The sequence below is a fragment of the Hydra vulgaris genome, chromosome 15, assembly GCF_038396675.1.
Source record: "Hydra vulgaris chromosome 15, alternate assembly HydraT2T_AEP".
Lineage (NCBI taxonomy): Eukaryota > Metazoa > Cnidaria > Hydrozoa > Anthoathecata > Hydridae > Hydra > Hydra vulgaris.
This window is the reverse complement of record NC_088934.1, coordinates 52,159,814-52,176,703: the sequence shown is the minus strand read 5'-3', so window position 1 is coordinate 52,176,703 and position 16,890 is coordinate 52,159,814. Positions and strand designations below refer to the sequence as shown.

Sequence of the window (16,890 nt, the reverse complement as noted above, 5' to 3'; positions counted from 1 at the left end):
GATACCTATTTTAGATTATTATCAAATTGTGTTAGTTTACTTTACTTTTTAGATTGTTATCAAATTGTGTTTGTTAACTTACAGTTAAACTTTTTTATTACAAAAGTGTTTTAGGTTTAAATGCATTTATATTCTTCATTGAATTTTTATTAATACATTGAAATGTGCTAAGTGTAGTTGTTCTACCAATAACTTGTTAGACTGCACTGAAGTGTTACATAAAATAAGTACATATCAAATAACGAAAGCAGGATATTGAGGTATGATACCAAGGTTGTTGTTTTTTTTATAAAAGCATTACTTTCTGTTTAGAGAGAATAACCTTTTGTGGAGAGAAATTTCAGATTTGCGTGAAAGACATAAAAATCAACAAGCTATTATAAATAAGGTTTGTTTTGTATTTTTAATATTTTAATTTTGGTTTAAATAAAAATGCTCTACATTTTTTTCCAATAATTATATCAGTTAAATGCTCCATTATTTAATATAATAATTTATTATAGTTTTTGTAGATTTTTATTACTACTAAATAGATTCTCTTACCTTGTAGAAAATCTTTTAGGTCACCTTGTTTTCAACAAAGAATTGCATAGATTTTTGTGTTAAAATTCACAACTATGTTTAAATCTTTTTAATGTGAGCTGCTTTTTGAAAACAAGTATTAAATGCTGGACCTTGTTGTCTCAATTCACAAATCCTTGCTTGTGCCTTTTTTTAAATAGTAATGCTATATTAATAAACATGCCCATTAAAACCCGTCTGAAAAAGCCAGATAACAATTTTTGATACTGTCTCTATATTTGCACAAGCGTTTTTGCCTTTTCACCTAATTTACTTCTAACTTTTAACCAAGTTAAATAAAACAAGGAAAAATTTCTTATCATTGATCTTGAGCTAGCAGAGCATGTTTGAAATTTAGAAATATATCTGCAAAATCCTTTAGGCTTTTTTTTTTTCTGAACTAATTTCTCATTTCTTTAGTTTATGATAGACCACCAATTACTGCACAATATTGTTGATGTTATTTGATCTTGTTACGTTCTTGGTCAAAACCCATCACAAGCCTTTAATTTATGCAAAATCAACCCAGTTTCAAGATCATGATGATGATTGTAAGCCATTCTTCTTCATTTAATCTTTATTTTCACAACAAAAAAAATTAAATTCCAACAGCATATAGCTGTGAAAAAATTTTTTTAATTTTTAATTGAAAACTTATTCTCATCCAAAAAGCTAGGATTGGTCATACAAGATAATAGATAGGCATTGTAGCATCATCTCTTCCTGTGCTTAGTTCATAATTGTTTAGAAGTGAGAACAACTCAACACACTCTGGCACTTTGTAATAAAATTTTTAATGGAAAAAAATTAAATACTTGATCTAAAACAACACCAAATATTTTAAGTTGGATTTTGAAGACTGTTTTCTTTTATGTTTCCAGCTATTATTTGGTTGCTTGAGGCATATGCTCTTTTTTTTTACATAACCATTCTTAAAAGAAAAAATTTATTAGTTAATCTTGAACTTTTATATAATTTTTATAATTGAAGTTCATAAATACAAAGTAATAAATACAAAGTAATAGTTCATAAATACAAGTAATAGTTCATAAATACAAAGTTATATTTAATGTGGTTGATGTGTGTTGGCAAAATATTTCTGCACTTCAACCACATATTTAATGATACCTGGGTGTGTTACTTCCTCTTCTAAAAGTATTAAATAATGCGCAAAACAAAAGAGGATATGTTTTTTTTTTATTAATTCCTTTAATTTTTTTTCATCTTATTTTCATTATCTGTGACCACAGCAAATACTTCTTTGTTGTATGTTTCCTAAAGATCATTAATGTCATTACAAAGGAGTTCGGTATTTAGAAGTCTATATGTATTGGTTTATTTTAGACTTGAAAATGATTTTTTAAATTCAAAATAAATCAATACATATAGGTTTAGCATGATTTTTTTTTAGTAATTTGAAAAACTCTTGTTATAAATTATTAAATAACATTCTTAAAAATTATTTAAATAAAGTAAAAAATAGTAATAATTTTCAATATTATTAAAAAGCTACAAAAAGTTCTAACTGATATCAAATTAAAAAAAAACAACCCAAAATTGCCCCCAAAAAATCTTTTGGGTTGGATTTTTCCTGAAACCTGAAATACTCACTTTTGATTGATTCATTTATGATACTGTTTTCTGCTTAACATTTTATTGTTTGATTACAATTTTTTTATATTATTTGCATGTATAGTTATATTATTTTGTTAATTTTCAATTTGTTATACTATTTTATTTGATTTGATTTTAATTTAATTTTTTTATTAACAAACAAATAATAGATAATAGATAATTAATTTAATTATTTAGTTGTTATGCTGTATTTTGTTATACCTGAAAATATTGTTTTCTTAGCAAAGAAATAGCTGCAAATAGTCTTACGATTTTCCTAAAGTAACCTCGATATTGATAAATTGTTTATGTTCTGAAGTGCTAACTTGGTGACTTCTTTATTGCTAAATTGGTAGAGGCTGTGTCTTAAGTGACAACTTGGTGGAGGCTAAAAGTTAAATATATATATATATATTTAACTTTTTTGTTAATTCACCTCCCCAAAGCTGAGAAGGCCACTACAGACTAGGCTAGTTAATTGTGGTTACAACCCTCTCAACTCTATAACTCTGAAACACAAACCTTATGAACAAGGTTGCTGCATGGAGAAACAAGTTTTTTTAAATTGTTTTAAAATTGTAATTTCACGCCTTTTCCAGATCTTAATATTTTTATCCATTGCTCTGACCAACTGAGCTGACCAGCCATGTCATCTAACATTACCTTATAGGAACACTGTAAAATAGTAATATTTAAATGAACTTAAATATTTTGCAATTACACATATTGAATGTTAAAACATTTAAACAAAAGATAACATGGCATATTAGTGAAAATATGACACTTAAGCTCAATTAGATTTTATTATTTTGCAATGCTCCATCATGGGAACGTTAGGCGATTATAGGTTAAAAGCAGTTTGTGTTACAAATAAAAATCATTATTTTTTAACAATCTTTAAATTTGTATAAATAAAATTTTATTGGTAAGGGATTGTCCATATATTACATAATGCGAAATTTAACTAACAGACTAAAGAAAAAGGATTAAAAGTTTTCCCTTGCAGAGTCTTTAATTAAAACAAGTGTATAAACAACTTTTTAAGTTCAGCAAAAACCGCGCAAAAGAGCAAAATGATATCCATACTTATATTTTTAAAATAAGTTTTGTCTTGCGTAATTTATGGACAATCCCAAGCAGTTAATTAAAAATTGGTTTGAATAATTTTATGCAAGCATTTAAAAATTATATTTTTAATTGGCTCATTATTCTTGATCCCAATGGTATATTAATAAATAATTTTATATTGCAAAAAAAAATTTATTTTTTTTGGTATAATTTTTTTTATTAATCAATTTAATTTTAAGTTTTCCTTGGTCAGACAATTATTTGAGTGACTCCATCCTTAACGCCATCCTTAACCGTCATTTCCTAATTAGTTTAAAACATTTAAACTAAGTTAACTATTAAAATAATGAATTTTAGTAATATGTTATTATTATTATTTTTAATATATACTTGTTTTTAATATAATGTTTGCGAAAGAAAATAAATACCTTGTTGGAAAAAATGTCTAGTGAAAAAAACAACATCTTTACAAATCAATATATTTACAAAGAATATTTAAAAGCATTTAGAAACAAACCAAAGCAAAAGTCTCAAGAAGAAGCAAATAAGATCTGGTCCCAAGTTAAAAAAAAATCCAAGTTAAATTTTAAAGTTAAAAAAAAATTGAAAAAGCTAAAACAAATTGAACTCTGAAAAAGGTATGTATTTCATCCTAATGGACAATATACTACTCTGAAAAATACTACACTAAAAAAGCTCATGGTTGAATCTAAAATTAATTTTGATGATACAACTAATTCCATAAATTACATCAATTGCAGAGATTGAAAAAGAAAACTTAAGTTTTTGAAAAGATTTAACAAAACAAGCCTTAAATTGAGATTAGTTAAATAATGAAATTTTTACTAAAAGGTATTGCATATCTGACTGAAAAAAAGAAACTGCAACTTGTTGTCACCAGAGAACTACCAAACACTAGATTAAAAACAAAAACTTTTATTAAAAAAAAACACCAAATTGCAACTAGACTCAATAGATTTAGATCCAGATACTAAAAAAAAAGGTTTTTTGGATTTAAAATTATAGGATCAATAGGATGACCCCTAAACAGTTTAATTTAAATAATTGTAGATATTTTGATGAAAGGTGATGCTTCTGATGATATTATTCTCTAACTGAAACTGTTTAAACAGTAAAAACATTCAATGGTTGAAAATCTGAACAAACATAGAGACAATCTCCGTATTCTCCAGATCAAAAGTTTAGCCCTTAGTGACAATAGTTAGGCACAAAGTAAATGTTTTTCTTAAATAAAAACAGATTCTTTTTTAAAGTTAATAATTGATTTTAGCTTCCAAATTGTTTTTACATAACCTTAAAAGGACCAGAAATCCTAATTAGGTTGTTATTCTGGGACTTAAGCCAAGTTATTAACTTTTGCAACATAATGACTATTTTGCTTATCCAGGTAGATTGGTCACATGTCTGGCATGGCTGGAACACTTCTGGTATAGGCTAAGTCAGGCATACATAACTATCATCTCTGTGATGTTTGTAGTAAAAAAAATCATTTTTTGATGATGTAACTTTTTTTACACTGTTTTGATAAATAAAGTTGAAACTTTATTAAGGGTTATGGTAATCTATTCATTAATTTTTTTTTTCTTATTTGCACTTGCGCTTAAATTTTTTTTCAGCAACAGTTTTTTTGTTTTTTTTTAATGTTTGAATGTAAAATATAACTTATAATTAATGATAAAACAAAATTTCTGAATTTGCAACAAATTCTTCCACATCTCAGTTGCAATTGTCAAAAATATCGCAGTCATAGTTTTCTAAATGGTTCACATTTATGAAATGTTGGTTCATTGTTATTTCACTTTTCCATATATAAACATGATGCAGTTCTTTTAAGGTGATTTAAAGCAATAATCTAATATGTTTTTAGTTTTAGTGTTAGGATGCAAACTACAATTCATTTACAAAGTTTGTGTGACTCCTCAACACAAACTTATTCCTTTAGTATTTTCAGCCATTGAAATCTAGAAAGATTGAATAAAAAGATTGGTTGCTATTGGTTACTATGTCTTCTAATTGCTATATCTTGCCCAACAGACATAGTGATTAGAAGTGGAATACCAAAAAATAAATCAATAAAGATCGATCTTTCCATTACATTATAAAGTATGCGGAAGTACAAGAATCCAACTGTGAAAAGTGTTCACAGCTAATGCAGTTTGCCAAGTGAGTGGAAAGTAGGGGAGCTTAAAAATGTCATATAATATTTCATGTAGGAGGTAGGTTTCTGAAAGTTGCAAAAATATTTGTCACATTGTGTAAACAACCTCTGTTTCACATTATAATATAAATACATTATTTGATTAAATATAGGTTTAAATTAATAACTTATTTTTAATATAAAATTTGAATTAATCAATTTTATCTAAGCCTTACCTAAGTATTAATGCTAAATTTTAAACCTATGAGCTGTTTATAAATTTTTAATCTATAATAAAATTTTTAAAGTATTAATATAATTTTAAAACTCTTTAGTTGCTAAATTCATTTTTTTCAAATGCTTATAACTTGTTTAGAACTGTTTGCTAATAAATATCTTAGTATACTTAATCCTTTCACATAGTGTTGTTCATGCTATACTTCACTTAGTTTATAACCTATTATTCACAGTAAATTTTTTATAATAATGTTTAATAATAAACACTATTTAAAATACATTTTACTTTTTGGAGCTATAAAAATATTTTTTGTGCAGATTTTTTTCTCTCTTTTTTTTTTCTTTGAAAGTGAAGTTTTACTTAATATAATGTTGTTTATTTATTGCTTGTTTTTATATATAAGTTTTTTGACTTTTTAGTTAATACAGTTTTTTGTAAACTTGGTGGTGGGGAGTGGCAATCAAAAGATTATGAAAAAAAGGTTTATTTATAGATTAACCCTTTCAGTCCCTGTGACCTGATATGTGGGTTATCACATTTGTTAGTAAATGCTAAAAACCATGCTAAAAACAACATTTGATCATGTTACCAAGGCTAAATAAAATTTGATTTTTTAAAAAATAGTTTTAGAAACTAAACAAGATCTCATTTGTGAAAATCTGACAATTAGTTTTTATTTTATAGCTTTTAAGTTTTCTTTTATCTGGGACTGAAGGAGTTTGACTATCCATTATAAGATTTTCTTTCTTTTGTTTACTTGTTTTGTTTTTGTTTTTTATTTTGGTTTGTAACAATAAATATCTACTTTTTATTTGTAACAATAAAGAAGAGCTTTTGATTTTCTTGAGTCTTCGTCAGCAAAAGTTCCAAAATCTCAAGTTTTACAGCCATACAATCCTCAGAATGCAGCTTTTCAACAGTTGTTTCAAGACGTTGAATCATATGAATCAACATCACAAGAAGACACTACACCATACACAGTAACTGTAGTAAGAATAATTTCTACTGAATTATATATATATATATTAAATAAAAATTAAGCATTTTTATAAATACAAATTTTATACTAATTGTAATCATTAGGTAAAAATGATTATCAGAACACTCTAGTCTTTTGGTTTGTTCTTATCTAGTAAAGAATTTTTAGATAACCTTTAATATTGATAGGGACTGGAATTTGTTTGCTTATTTGCTAAGGGTGGTGAGATTCATTAAAGTAGATTGCTGTTTGATTTTTTAAAGGAATTATATAAATTAAAAACTGGGAATGGAAAGTTGTTTTTTTTATTATTCTGAATCACTTCCAGCGATTCTGCAAGCGATTAACATAGAAGTTACTAGAAAACAAAGAATAAAGTTGAAGAGCAAGGAATCAGTTGACAGAAGAGTTGAAAAGTTGTAGGTTATATTAGTCAATAAGACATGAAGATGGCAGAGAGTTCAAAAGGTAAAAAAAAAACTAGAAAAATAAAAGTTTTTAGAACATGTAGAAACAAATACAGTAAAAAAGATGTCTTTTTAAAGAGACTTTGCCAAGTAACAAGTAAAGCAGGAATGAGTTTTGGTATGAGTTGAACTAGAGATGAAAGTTCTTTAAGAGTGCAGTCATAAAAAAGGAGAATGATAAAGAACAAATAGAAAGTTAATAGAAAGTGAAGAGGCGCTATGCAGAAACATGTTAAAGAATGATCAGAAGATTCATACTTGATTTCTCGATAAATAGGTGAAAATAGTGTAAGTATAACCCCAAGCCAAGCATGTAACAAAAATTCTTTGTGAATCAAAAGATTGTACCTGTCAATACTGAGATCTGAAGACGGAACAGCTGAATTCAAATTAGTCTCACACAGAGCAAGCGAGTCTAGTGAATTTTGCAAGAGGTAAGATTCAACTGATGGAAAATTACTTTAAAGACCACGAATATTTGTGAAAGGTAAATTGAAACAGTTAGGTGGTGGTGATGGTTTTTTATGTCTAGTATTTTTGATTACTTTGGGCATGATTTAAGTTTAAGGGGAACTTGAATCATTTATAGATAGAGCATCCCAAGCTATGAGTTATACAGTTACCACAGTCCTACTAAGTAACTCAAAGTGTAGAAATTTAGGGTTCTTTATGTGGCTTAAAAATGCACACCAAAAGCATTAATTAGGATACCATCCATACCCAACATGGCACTGTTAATATTCTGATATTTTACAGCTGTTAATCAAATCAGCCTCTTTAAGTGAGTTCAGAGAACAGATTTCTATCAGTGCTATCACAGAGTTCAGGAAATTTTACTACCATCTGACCTTATGGTTTGAGGATGGTCAACATAATTATTCTGCTTACCTCTAAAGTCTTTGCTTAGGAGGCCTTCTACAAGACAGTAGTTGGGTGCGGTTAACATCTGTTCTAGATAAGTATAGATCATTTTTATTGAGACACCATCTTTAGCCTTTACTCAACCAAGAGCCCCAATGCAAAAGACTTTTAAGTTGAGGATTTTTAAGTCAGTTTATTTCTCCAAGCTTTAGTATTAAAAAAGAAAACCCTACAAGGCAGTAGGGTATGGGGCACAGTACTGGGTTATATGATACCAGCAGCGTGTGTGATAGTGATAATCCTAGACCCAATCTGAGCTGAAGTAGTTAAAAGAAGAAGTTACTTTCTGTAAGTAGTACTTTAAAATATATTCAGACAGAAAAGAAACAAACATATGATAACTTATTGGTGAACTATCACTGCACCAGAGGTTCAGACAGAACATAAACAAAGATATAGAAACTTATGGGTGAACCAACATCGCACTAGCAATCCAGACAAAACACAAACATACATAAATTACTTTTAAGTTCAGACAGAATACCAGCAATAAAAAGCAACCTACAGGTGAGTAAACACCGTGCCAGATATTAGTACTGATATCAGTCAGATATTAATATTGATGACACGAAGTACACTTCATCTAGCTGTTGCTTGAAAAGCAAATCATACAAGGCAGAAGGACAATCTTAATCATCAATCAAAATATTAATCAGGATGCTTTTGATTAAGAATTAGGAATTTTATAATGAAAAAATAGATCTGGTAAAAATATATATTTGTTTTTTTATATTTATTATTATAGCCACCTGAAGAGGATGATCAACTATTAAAATTAGTCTCAGGTTTTCTTCTCTACTAATTTATTATTCTTATAAAACAATGTTTTCATCTTTTCTTTTTTTTTTTTTTTTTTTTTTTCTTTTTTTTTGTTATCGCTATTATTTTAACTATTGTAGAATAACTTAGTTTAAAAAATAATTGACTTCAAGAGTTGAAATGTATGTATAAAATTTTAGAGACAACGTCAGCCAAAATTCCTTTGCAACAAATTAATACTGCCTTAGTTAACGGTTCTGCATTCCAAGAAACAAGTAAACAAAACTCTTTTAATATTCTTTTGCCTTCTTCTTCATCCAAGACTCCAAGTTACTCAAATTCAAAAACAATAAAAATTACTAAAGTACCAAACCCAAGCACTAATAGTGATTCTGTCAACAAAACGTCAACAAAAACAATTAAAATTGTCCCCAGTGATAAACCAAAGTCAACTGCAAAGCACAATAATGCTAAAAAAACTAAAGTTCTAGAACAAAATATCCCTGAGAGTTTTCCTATTAGTGTAAAAGATTTATCTGAGATTAAAGATGAAGCCATTTTAGATTTGTCATATTTGGAAAATATTAATACTGAGGCTATTTCAATTGAAGATTTATCTAATATTACACCAACTGTGTTAGCAGCACCCCTTGATAATGAATCATTAAATTCAAATCAACCGACATCACTTGTAAAAAGACAGCTTAGTGTTGCAGATCGGTAAATGTCTAATTTTATTACGGTTTTATGTTTAATTTATTTACTGTTTAACTTAGTTTAAATATTGTTATGATTTTTATTTTTGAACAACTAAGTTTATTTTTTATTTATTAGTAAAAATATTTTTAATTATTTAGTTTTTGGTATCTAAGATACCAAAACATATCTTAGATACCAAAATTATTATTAAAGATTATTTTTTTTGGTAAAAAAAATTACCTTTAAGAACTTGTAAAAAATAATAAAAATAAAATTTTTATAGGAGCTAAAAGTATTTACAATGGGTGGCCCTAGTAGCAATGGGTGGGTGGCCCTAGTAGCAATGCTTTTATTTGTTTTAAGTTAATAACTATATATAGGTTAAAAATGAGTCAAACTTAAAAGAAAATGATAAAAAGAACATAAAGAGAAATGTAATTGCATTAATCTTATGAAATTATGTATGTTGATTGTTAAACTTAGTGAGCCCCTGTGCTTTGAAATATTTTGATTTTGTTAAATACGCTATGTTAAATTTTCCGCATTTATACATCTAATAATTAATGCTTTGAAAAAAAAAATTTCTTGTAATAAACAGGCATTTAAGATTTTTTGTGAGAATGATATCTAGCATCAGTTTCAATTAAGCAATTCCACTCATTCACATGCCATGGTTTAAACATCACTTATATTTGTGTTTTGTTAGTAGTGAAATTGAGGTAAAAGACTAGAAGAACCAACAACTGAAATTATCAACCAGTTGAATCAAATCCTAAAATGGTTCAATTGGCATTTGATGAAGCCTTTAAAATAAAGATTAAATTAGAGAATAGATTTCTTTGATGCAATGAGATCTTTGATAAACAAAACTTTGCAATAGGTTTTGCTCATTAAGGCTATTTGGACTATACTGAAAGAAAAAGTATATGAGAATGGCTGGGAAGCTAAATCATTCCATCTTTGGCTCAGAATACAAAAATGCCTGTCTTAACTTGATAAAACAACAATGCAATGCTTAATAAAAGATGTTAGAAAAATAATTGATTTAGACAATATTAAAAATATAAAATAAAAAATATTTTCTCTTTACTTAAATTTTAAATTAAGTTTTCTTGAAAAATAAAGAAGTAATACCCTTTTAAATTAAGAGCAAAACATAGTGAATACTCAATAAATTGTTTTTTATAATAAATGTTATTTACAAATGTAAATATAAATAGTACCGCAAATTACAATATATAATTGCAATAATGGTGGATAATTATGATCGTAAACATAACAATATGATCATAACAACAATCATTATAACAATGATCATCATCATGATTATAATGATAATTGAAAAAAGTTTTCTAATACATATCTGTTTTCTTTTATAAAGTGAAACTATCTCACAAGATGTTGACCAAATTTCAAAAAGTCTGGATGTTTTACAGAGCATGCTTGATAAAAACCAGTTAAACTTGGATTTAAGAAATTTACAAAATGTAGTTAGTTATTTTTTAAATATATCTTTTAGTCTTCGCTATTTTATGTTATCAATAAACTTTCTATTAAATCTAATTTTTTTTTTTTTTGGGGTGTCGAAGAATTTTTGTTATTTGTGTTATTTGGTCATTAAACTATATTTTTAGGCATATAATCAATTACCAACACAAGTTTCACTTTTGGTAAGAATTATTGTTCTCAAAGATCAATATGCATTTTATTGTATTATTTCTCTTGTTTTCTTTTTTTTCTTTTTTTTTTTTTTTTTTTTTATTAACTGTGGAGTATTTATTCTTGTGTTCTGCCGGTTTTATTATGAAAAAATAATTTATTTGTAAAATAACTTCATTATTATATAATAAAAACAATGTGTTATTTCAAACGATAGTCTTCTCATTGTAAAATTATTTTAAACGATAGTCTTCTCATTGTAAAATTATTTTAAACGATAGTCTTCTCATTGTAAAATTATTTTAAACGATAGTCTTCTCATTGTAAAATTTTTAGTAAGTAATAAGAATTTTTTAAGGTAAGGATTTCGGTAAGGTTGTTTTATTAAATTATTTTAAGATAATTTTTTAAGAATGTAATTTTTTTAATAATGTAATTTCAATAGTGTTGCTTACATCACATTCTAGGCTAATAAAATTTCAGTGTTTACCTAAACATACAATATTTATTTATAATAATTTTTTTTGAACTATCATTTTAGTTTATTTGTTTTTGTATTAGGATCTTTTACAAATGAATCAACGACAGAGTGAAATTGAAGATCTAATAGAAACTGAACATGATAAAAAAGTCCTTGAAGAACAAGGTATTTTTAACTTTTTTTATTTTTAAAATTCTAATTCATTCCCTACTTGTTAGGAATAAATTGGTTGTTGGGAACAATTTGTTCCCAACAACCAATTTTAAGTTGGGAGTTACTTAAAAACAAAGAATAAAGTTAAAAAACAAGGAAATTGTTAAAAGAAAACTTGAAAAGTTGTAGGTTATATGAGTCAGGTAAACATGAAAATGGGAGAGAGTTTCAAAGGGTTGCAGTACGGGGAAAAAAAGTAGACGAATAAAAGTTTTTAGAGCATGCAGGGACAGATACAGTAAAAAGATGTGACTTTACTTAACGACGAGTCAAGTGAGAATGAATTTTCCTTACAAACATTACAAACATCTAATTTTCTCAAGCTTCAAATAAGATGTTTGTAAGGTAGAGAATAGAATCAGGAGTAAGATATTTGTAGGGTAGAGAATAGAATCAGGAGTAAGATATTGGAAAGCACAATAAAGAGAAGCAACCTTAGCAGACCTGCTAAGATTGCTTCAAATTTCCTAGGTACACCGCCTTAGGTATGTCAACACCAATAACCCTTACTCCTCTGTCTCTGTACACAACATAATCTTTTAGTCGCAGCAAGTGACTAAAAGTTTATGTTGCAAGTCTGCCGTAGAAAGAGAGGATCATAAACCATATTGGTTGTCAGTTATTAGACTCAAGGTTTTAGAAATTTGTTGATCAAACGCTAAAAGACTTTATCAAACACAAAGACATAAAAAATCATCTAATGGTGGTTTTCAAGGTCTTGAAAAGACTTTCAAGACTTTACAATTAAATTGTTTTATTTGTGTTCTGTAAAAATTCCCACCCACTCTTTTTTTTTTAATAATGCTACTGAGAGATATGGAGTTCAAATCTGCCATGTTCCTTGAACTATTGTGTTTAATTTAATTCTGTGTATAGCAGACTTGTTTATCAAGGTTTGTTTCAGATTTGTTGAATTGAGAGAGAGGTATTATAACATTTTTAAAAAATGAGTATCCTTCTTGACTATAGCGGGGCTCCTGGGCCTGTAGATTGTTGCTTCCAATGTTTTCAATCGATAATAAAGATATGAACATTTTATAGAATAAACAAGTTACTACAACTACATAACTTATAAAAGTATTTATATGTATTTACCCAAGGTTGTAAATGATCTTTTAGATAATACTCTGAGTAAACAATATTTTATTTATTCAATTTTAATTTATGCTTGCCTACATGAACCGATTTCACTCTTTTTGGATATTGCTCTTGATTGTCTATTCTATCATTTTTATCTATCTAATCTTTCACATTTTTACACTTTGCTTTTATATTACTTTATGTTAAACTGACGCTACTTTTTATTACGGAAGGTTTTGATTTCATCTTTTAGAAAAAAATGTACCTTTTGAATTATACTCTTCTAAATATTCTATATATAGATGTGTGTGTGTATATACATATATATATATATATATATATATATATATATATATATATATATATATATATATATATATATATATATATATATATATATATATATATATATATATATATATATATATATATATATATATATATATATATATATATATAAGATCAAATTATACACTTCTAAACATTCTGTTTAAATTTAAGATTGAATTATACTCTTCTAAACTTTCTACAACTTTGCAGTTTATTTCAACATTTAGTTTGATAATTAGTGGTATATGTTTTTCTTTTCTATTTTAGCCTTTGTTTTGTTAGAGTAGGCCGTGTGAATAAAACTCAGCTTTACACGAATAAATATTTGAGCAATTTTGCTCAAATTTTTAACCATGAGACGAGATGAGAAATTTAACGATTTTTGAAAACAAATTTATTAAAATCCAAGTAAAAAAAAAAATGTAAAACATGGTTTTGACAAATAGACACAAATGACATTTGTCAAATGTAAAAAACTTTTTCAAATATTAATTCAGAATTTTTTTGCCAAATTTTTCCAACAAGACAATGTTTTCTCTGATTCAGATGATTTGTTCTACTTTTTCTGGGTGTAAGTTGTGTCTGGATGATCGGACGACATTTCCACCTGAGCTAAAAACTTTCTCTGATTTAGTTGAACTTGCTGGAATAGCTATAATTTGTCTAGCTAATAAAGAGAGTTCTGGCAATGTATTTGAATGTAATTTCTACCAATCAAGAATCAGAAAGTCTTTTTTGGCATCAGGGAGATATTCATACTGGCACATTTCACTAAAAATAGGATTCAGTTTAAATATTGGGTCTTGTGTTTCAAGTCTGACGTTTAACTTGCGCTTCAGTTTTGAATTAGGGACAAATCTGTTGAAAGGACTCTGGTAACATGTTGGCACTCAACATTATCCTTAACCTGTGAGGCTAACCATTCTTTTGTTGTTTGAAATTTTTTGAAGAGCTCCAAGTGAAGTCCCTTTAAAGCAGGATTTAAGTAGTTTGCTGCAGCACTCAATAAGTTTCCAGTGTGACAAAGAGGAAATCTTTTCTCAATGCAGCTTTTCAAGTTTTTTGCATACAAGACACCGTAGCCATTTTTTCTATTCGTCTCAATAAATTGATCAATTTTGTCATGGGTTATATAAAGAGAATCAGCGACAATGTTAATTGTTGAAATAGACTCAGCCGACCACGTTTCTGTAGCTTAGAGGGAGCAGTAGAAATTTTGGCCTCTTTAGGTGGGGCCAAAATTTCTACTGCTCCCTCGATTGATTTCCACTGTGATGCACTGTGATGGTCTTTGAAAAAAAAATATCTTCATTTGCACATAAGCTGATAATTGCACTCTTTAAATGTAGGACAGAAGCCATGCAATCCAGTTCACTACTCCATCTTGTGTCAACAGATTGGCGTAACTGTCTAAAATTTATTCCTTGAGCTGATCAGCTTGGAATTCAACTTGACACATACTGTTCATATTGAAAAGAAATATTCTTGCCTCATTTCGAAATAAGGCAAGAATATTTCTTTTTAATATGAACAGTATGTGTCAAGTTGAATTCCACTGGTAAACTAATGAAAGTCGAAAGTGCACCATTTTATATAAAAAGTTTCTGTATTTAAAATCTAATTAAAAATATTTAAAACCAATTTAAAATTTTTTAATTAGATTTTTAAAAAAATGTAATTAAAAAATCTAATTAAAAATCTAATTAAAAATTTAATTTGTTTTTGTCAAAAACAAATTAAATTTTTAATTAGATTTATTAAAATCACGGAGTCAAAATATTAATTAATTAAAAAAACAAATTATTAAGCATTTTGTAAATTATAATAATTTTTAATTTGGAAAATAATATAATATTTAAGTCTCGTTCTACTTCTCGCGAGAATTTTCTATTTCTCGTTTCTCACGAGAAGTCCCATTTCTCACGAGAAACGAGAACAAGACGAGATCTCGCTCATGGTTACAAATTTTTATTTACGTAAAGCTTAGCAATTAGTCAGCATTTTTGGAGTAAATTGCTCAGCTTTACGTGTATAAAAATTTGAGCAATTTTGCTTAAATTTTTAATCACGTAAACCAGAGCAATTACTCCAAAAACTCCATTGCTTTTTTTTATTCACCCGGCTTAAAATTAATTAATTATTTTACTTGAAAAAGTATTTTCAAGTATAAATTTTTAAATATATTCTTGGAAACATTTTTTCCTTTTTCTTTATGTATTTAATTATTAAAAACGAAAGCATATGATAGCAAACAGGAATTTTTACATAAATTTTAAATAATTTAAAATAATAAATTGTTAAGTAAAAAAATATGAACTAATTTCTTAATTAACATTCACGCGCGGCATTGGTAACATTTAAGTAACATAATTTTTGATGTTTATTAAATGTCTTTGTGTTAAGTGTTGTATTTTTTAGTTTGTTTTTTTAAATAACTTTAGTATTCCGATGTTTTGTAGGTCAGTTGTTACCTTACACAGTTCCGTTTTCACCAAGTCAACTAATAGACGAGGACTTTAGTGAAGAAAATCATATCCAAGAAGGTTTACAATCTAACCTCTTCGATGATGATTGTGGCTTTTGATTTTTAATTTTCAAACAACGATGAAAATAATTTAAACTAAAATATGTTAATTTTCTTTTCCGCTCTTTTGAAACAAAATGCTGACGTTCGTTTCAGTTATGTACACTATGACTTTAAGTTGTTTTTACTTTTTCTTAAGCTGAAAAACTAAATCCAAAAAAAGTACTCATTTGGGCTCAGTTACTCAGTTCTCGATGCTAAAAAGTTTTAAAAAACAAAAAGGTTTATGTTTGTTTACGTTTTTATCTTATTTATTTTGTCTTTGTTTTATGATATTTTCATTTGTCTTTTTATAAATATATAAACATTACAGATTTCTTAAAATTATTTTGTATATTATATAAACGTTTTTTGTTTTTTTTAATTTTATTATGCAAAGGTTTTATTTGTAGTAAGCTATTAAATTAAAGTTCTCCTAATTAATGGAATTTATCATTTAATAGAGTTTATCCATTGATCTCTATAATAACTGGATAGCGCATCTCCTATATCAAAAATGAAGCCGAATTCGCCATATTGGAAAGCCTCAAGACACAAATTTACAGGGGTTGCGTTTAATTGTTAGATTTGTTTAATTTTATGCTATTTAGTTCGTTTATACCTATTTAACTAAGTGACATATTCCAATGATATTGTTATATTTAAAAAGTTTTGAAGGTTTTTGAATTGGAGAAAAGGAGAGTTTAAAAACCTCAATAAATAATAAAAAAGTATTCGAGAAAGACATGGAAGTGATAATCAGCTCTGATTTAAAATAGGACCTGCATCGCTTCAGCTTAAAAATTCATTTCAATACATTAACATTACCACTTAAAATGCTCTTCTCGTCAATGATGAGACCACATCCGGAGTACGGTGCTTCCATATGGAAGTTAGATTAAAAAACAAAGCAATTGAGGCAGTACAGAGATAGGCAACTAAACTAGTTATAAAAGTTAGCGGTAAGCAAGGATAGGATCCGCTGTCTCCATCTGACAACACTGGAAGAAAGCCAAATAAGAGAAGACTAAATACAATTAAAAATGGGCTAAATAAAATTTCAACCCAAGAAAAACACGACCACGGCACAAGACAAACGA

The 16,890-nt window shown here is 27.2% G+C and overlaps 1 protein-coding gene across 2 annotated transcripts in view; it reads left to right on the top strand.

Moving 5' to 3' along the window:
- The window catches only part of LOC100209282 (heat shock factor protein), a 123,834-nt gene extending 107,595 nt beyond the window's left edge, over positions 1-16,239 (top strand). Inside the window, exons 6-14 of one of the 2 annotated variants that reach the window (XM_065820321.1) lie at positions 313-388; positions 6,059-6,120; positions 6,466-6,628; positions 8,752-8,791; positions 8,966-9,485; positions 10,846-10,954; positions 11,099-11,134; positions 11,685-11,769; positions 15,687-16,239. In XM_065820321.1, the coding sequence (XP_065676393.1) occupies positions 313-388; positions 6,059-6,120; positions 6,466-6,628; positions 8,752-8,791; positions 8,966-9,485; positions 10,846-10,954; positions 11,099-11,134; positions 11,685-11,769; positions 15,687-15,811 (1,216 nt within the window). In that variant the 3' untranslated portion in view covers positions 15,812-16,239. The remainder of the gene's footprint in view (positions 1-312; positions 389-6,058; positions 6,121-6,465; positions 6,629-8,751; positions 8,792-8,965; positions 9,486-10,845; positions 10,955-11,098; positions 11,135-11,684; positions 11,770-15,686) is intronic. The other variant, XM_065820320.1, reaches the window with a different exon arrangement.
- The last annotated feature ends 651 nt before the right edge of the window (positions 16,240-16,890 follow it).